Below are 5,515 nucleotides of genomic sequence, written 5' to 3'. Positions count from 1 at the left end.
CATCACAGGTTTCCCTGAGTCACCATCAGGTTTAGGTATGTGTCCGGATCTGGATCTTATCCATGCAACAACCAGAGGAACAGGACTGGGGGTAAGGAGAGGGAAAATGGGTCTTTTGTTTTTTTTTTCTTTTTTCTCCTCAACGATACACTTTGCACCAGTTAATTAAAAAATAAAAAATTAAAAAATTAAAAAAATTAAAAAAATTAAAAAATTTAAAAAAATTAAAAAAATTAAAAAAGTTGCCTTAGTTAGACTTATTCTTCTCCCTAAGCCATGGCATTTAAATTAGCTGGTTCCAGAACAAGCAGATAAGCCCCTTCCTTTGGCAGTCACCTTTCTCTTGCCTTATCTCAAACTTCTGGCTGTTTCCCATCACTTTGTCACATTGATAGATGGACTGCAGTAATTCACTTTAAACTAGACACTTCCTGATTTCTGGATGCTGTAACAAATTAAAAACATGATCTATAGAATGCAAGTCACTGGCAGCTCTAGTACCCATTGAATTTAAAACACAGCTTCGTAGAAGCCTGAAAAAAAAAAAAGATCTCCAAGCATAACTATCAACTTGCTATTCTCTTGCAAAGAATAGTAAAGAAGCAAATATCAAACTTCTCTCACTATAATAAGTTAAATCCAAACTATATGGGTGAGTTTGGACAGTCTCTCTAATATTTGGGCCAGAGACTATAAAGCAATTCACTGGCTATTTCTAAACTCTCTCTTTACCAGCATAACAATCAGATCAACCCAATGGAATGTGATACAGGTGGTGTAATGACAAAGGGACTAGCACGAACAGGAATGTGTTACAAAGGGAAAGGAAAAGCGCTCACCCATCTCTGAAGATCTAGGCTCACAGGGAAAACCCCACAAGGATGAGATCTCCTACCAGAGATCCTTCCTCAGTGGCAGTCAGCCCCTCTATGAGGTCTAACAGAGGTGCAGTCAGGCTCAACCCCTTTCTGTCTCACAGCTGAACTGCCTTCACCTGTGCTCCGAGGGCTCATCAGATCCCTTCCCCAGGTGCTCAATCAGTGGCTCAGGCCTTTACTCAACAATTACCACTCAACCAGCTGATTTGATTTTAACATTACCTCATTTGCTTCTTTTTCCAAAAGTGATTTTTTATCACAGGACTTGAAAGCCTCGAAAGTGTTGGTATTATACAATGTTCCGAAAGCAGGACAACAACGTGCTGGTATTGGAGCATTCCTGAAACAAACAAAAAAAAAGAACACTGGCAATTACGTACTAACATCTTCAACGTGATCAGTAATAGTAACAATTGCTCTCCTATGGGGTAAAATTGTCCAGAAACTGGAAAACAATGCAGCATAGTAACAAAAGCTAATGAGAGCTCTACTGATAACATTTTTATGATCATAATGCTTTATTAAATATGGATTGTTATAAGAATCTGTGCAAGAGAGCATCCACATTACGATTTCAAAATTCCTGAGGAATCTGGGTTTTTCCAGCAAGGCTGTACTGAATTAGGTTGACAAAGTTTTTTAAAAATGAATTCAAACATAAACAATTAATGATAAATGTGATTTACACTAAGAAAGAATTAAGACTGAACTTTACATATTAATACTTCATTCACATAAAGAAATACTCAGTTAAAAAAACTAAGTTGAAAAGGACATCACAAAGGAAGTCTAATCTGGACAGATGCCTGAGTGTCTTTCCTAGTTTGTAATGTCATCAGCTGGATTTGTAGCTGGATTAGCTACAAATTTTTTGTAGCTAATTTAATAGACCTGATTGATTTAACTCCTTTAACATCATTCTTCCAAACTGATCATTTTGATGTTCCCATATCACAGCCTTCTTCCAAATGCACTTTACTGAAAACACTTTCAGTATAACATCAAAAAGTTCTTAGATAAAAGTTGTGTCCTATGAAATTATCTTAAAAAACACTATGCCTTGCTAGAACTCCTAATATCCTGAGAAAGCAGAGGAATTCACTTCTGAAATTCCAACTTTGTGATCCATCAATTTAAAAAAAAAAAAAGCACTGACTATGAAGGCATCCGTCCAGATCCTATGTTAGTTATACTAATTTAGGCATTAGCTCAAAATGAAAAGTGAAAGGAAAAAAAAAAAACAATTTCCTCTCTCATCTCATTTTTGTTGTGTACACAGAACAACTCTGTTCTAGCTTCACTTGGGAATAAAAGCAAAAATAGGAAATTTCAGTCAAAGGTTAAATACTACTTTCTAAGATATTATAATGTAACAACCAGGATTGTAAAAGCTATTTTCAGATCTTAATTCTAAGGAAGAATATTTAGTTTATAAAGATATTTAGAAAGCTTTATCCAGAAATCAGATGACTGAAAACATTATTTATACAAAAGTGCCTATGAAATGTGGGAAAAAAGGGTATTATATAAACTTATATAAACACATATAAACACTAAGTGAAACTGAGATTTGTCTGTGTATTTTAAGCTTGACCCTTCAGATGAATACACTGCTTCAAAAACAGGGAGTTAGTACTCCGAGTCACAAGTCTCTCTCTGCAGTTATAAAGTTCATGAGAATGTGAATTGATCTCTTATAGAATTTTTCCAAGTGATACTCTGTCATAGCATTAGTGTTATGCAAGGAAAGCTTCTCCACATATGAATTAAGGTAAAGCATAATACATACTTACATATCAAAGGCACTAAATTCCAACGTCAAACGAGCTGGGAAACCTGAAGGATCGCCTGGCCAAAAAGAAGCAACATGCATCTTTTAAACTACAATACATATATTTTAAAATTAGAGAAACTAATCTAGGGTTATAAGACACCCATGGACACACCAGAATTCCCATCTCATTCAGCAGTGCTCCTAATCCTAGCAATGTTTCACCAAAATACCTAAAACACTTTAAATGAATATTTAGAGGAACAACAGGAGAAACCCAAACTACTAAGACAGACATTCAGTTTCTACTTACCATTGTAGTAGTATCCTTTGATAACTTTTGGAGTCTCATCTAATCGGTACTCATTGAGCTTCTTCTGGGTTAGTTCATGCCAGAATCCTACGTTCAAGGCACTACTGAAGGGAGCAAACTGCAGCTTCGAACTTCCAGGATCCACAGGATGGCGGGACTCATTGCTGACTGCTGCCATGATTGTAGCTCACTATTAAACATACAGGCAAAGAGAATCCTGTAAAAGCAGATAAGCTGTATGAGCTTATCTCCAATGACCACGTTACACTTAACTACTTAAAATTTCTTTTAAATACACTTCGTTACGTGTAGCATAAAAAAAGTCTTCCTCTTCTGAAAATTTAAGAAACTTGGTGCAATGAAAGCAGCTTTCACAGATTTTCTTTATGCTTTTTGGAACAGGGGAAAAGAAAAAGATGTTTTCAATTTCTTAATGACTGCCAAATCACCAGCTTCTTCTTTGAAAGAATTTCTCCAATTAATCAGAAAGGCACAGTCATGTTTTTCCTTTCACAATACTTCCTCAAACAGTCTTTGAGGTAATCCATGTTATTGTTTCTAAGAGTATTGATATGATCTCCTTTTCCTACCTTAAAGGCTTTCCTTACTTGTGGGTAAATTGTGAAATGTATTCTTCTGTTACACATCTGATGTGTTCCATTGTGGTAAATATATGGTTCTGTCACAATGTCTTGCTTTAACCAGAGTAGGTGATATTTTTTCTCGCTTAATTTCACTTTTTCTTTTTTTTTAGTTTTTATTTTTAATAACTGGAACTTGTGTTATCATAAGTTTTTCACAGCTTGTTTAAAAACACCTTCTCATATCACTTCTATTAGCATAAAGAAAGTGTTCTTGGAAACTTCACTATACAATGGCTATACACAAAGTAGAGCTAGCCACATGGCATTTTCTGATCATTTTAATAAGACTTGTTTTTCCTGCATTTAAGATGTAGAAGTCACATATACTTATGTATTTATAACCAGCTAGTTTAAATTTCACAACTACATAAATCTTAAACCTTACAGAACTTATTTTTCAAGAAAACAATACTAGAAGAAAAAATACAGATTGCTCACCATAAGACAAGCAAACACTCATGCGTCACATGGGCATTAGCAATAACTGAGTCACATTGCATTGCATGTCATGCCAAAATGTCTACAATAAAACTTTTTATGAGAGTTTCATTAGCTGCCTAATCAAAACCAATCCATAAACACCCTCTTCTCTTCCTACTGGTTTGTTTTCAGAAGCAAATTCAGGGAAGTATTACTTAGCTCTTTTTACAATTAATAACAAAAAGCAACATGAAGTCAACGCCTACTTTGCCAGACAAGCTTTATTACAATGAGAGATTTACTCATTTTGAATTATTTGTTCTTTTTCAGCCTTTGGAGTAAGTTCTCATTTTATTCCCCTTCATGACACGCCCAACAAACTGCACTGCCAAATATTTTAAATGACCAAGAACCCAGATGACAACACCAAGCAGCCACGTACCACGAGCTGAAAATACTAGCCTAAAAGCATCCACTGCAAATGAACTTCAAGACCCTACTTAATTCCCTTATTCCTGTACTTAAAGAGCTGCTGTTATGAAAGAGGACCTCACTATGCTACGCATATGCGAACAGAATAGAATAGACAATCATTTCTGATCTACTGACACTTTCAAAAATATAATTTTATGCATTTGCATGCAAATACTCACATGCTTTCTTACACAAGATCAGTACATTAAAGTTTGTGCAACAAGTTACATATAGATGTGTTGTAGGTATATTTTGTAGAACTCGCAGATAGAAACCCATGGCTTCTAACAGTCACGAGGAGAATGTGAGGAATAAAGAGACATCAGAAATCTGGAATTTCACAAGAGTTCAGCTGCAAAGTGAGCTTGAAGCAAAAAGATTTACCAATACACTTTAGAGATAACTCCTGCGTTCTGTAACTGACAGGAAATCTAACAAGTGCAATGAGCAACAATAGCCAGAAAAAAGCACAAGCCCTTGCACTTGCTTTAAACATGCAAGCATTCAGACGAGTCTAATTGCAAAATATGTCCAGAAAAGCACAGAGCAGGTGTTTCAGTAACACCTCTCCTGTCCTTGAGGGAGGACATAATCTGCCATAAGAACACGATTAGCAGTTATATATCCTCTGGAACTATCATGAAGTTACAGGTTTTAAACTAGATTCACAAAAACACCTTAAAACCCACATTTTCTATAAAATCCCACTCTGTGTTACAGAATAGAGAATATTCTGAAGACCTCCTTTCTATGAGCAAAGGCAAAGCACTACCTAAGGTGCTTTTTCAGAAAAGCTGAGCCAGACATTGAGCTTATCTGATGCTTGTTATCAGTTATTATTTTTGGAGCACGCTTTCCTATTTCTAGGATCACAGCAGGGCTGGTTTAGAAGGCGCCTCGCAGCCCCCAGCCCCACCCCTGCCGTGGGCTTGCTGCCCCCGAGCTCGGGCTGCCCAGGGCCTCCTCCATGCCCTGGGGCACCTCCAGGAAATATTACTACCGTCACGCCTTGCAG

At 36.4% G+C, this 5,515-nt stretch overlaps 2 protein-coding genes across 3 annotated transcripts in view; both read right to left on the bottom strand.

Moving 5' to 3' along the window:
• LOC100539877 (ubiquitin-like modifier-activating enzyme ATG7) overlaps nt 1-5,515 on the bottom strand; it is a 97,274-nt gene that overhangs the window by 58,233 nt on the left and 33,526 nt on the right. The gene's annotated exons all lie outside the window — the stretch shown is intronic.
• The window catches only part of LOC109369908 (ubiquitin-like modifier-activating enzyme ATG7), a 40,397-nt gene continuing 35,198 nt past the window's right edge, over nt 317-5,515 (bottom strand). The window contains exons 2-5 of one of the 2 annotated variants that reach the window (XM_031555527.1): nt 2,963-3,152; nt 2,672-2,726; nt 1,101-1,218; nt 317-445 (exon numbers count right to left, since the gene is read on the bottom strand). In XM_031555527.1, the coding sequence (XP_031411387.1) occupies nt 416-445; nt 1,101-1,218; nt 2,672-2,726; nt 2,963-3,140 (381 nt within the window). In that variant the 5' untranslated portion in view covers nt 3,141-3,152 and the 3' untranslated portion in view covers nt 317-415. Of the gene's footprint in view, nt 446-1,100; nt 1,219-2,671; nt 2,727-2,962; nt 3,180-5,515 lie in introns of both variants that reach the window. The other variant, XM_019620019.2, reaches the window with a different exon arrangement.

This window comes from Meleagris gallopavo, chromosome 14 (assembly GCF_000146605.3).
Source record: "Meleagris gallopavo isolate NT-WF06-2002-E0010 breed Aviagen turkey brand Nicholas breeding stock chromosome 14, Turkey_5.1, whole genome shotgun sequence".
Taxonomy (NCBI): domain Eukaryota; kingdom Metazoa; phylum Chordata; class Aves; order Galliformes; family Phasianidae; genus Meleagris; species Meleagris gallopavo.
Note: the sequence above shows the minus strand (reverse complement) of the source record. Positions and strands in the feature narration are given on the sequence as shown.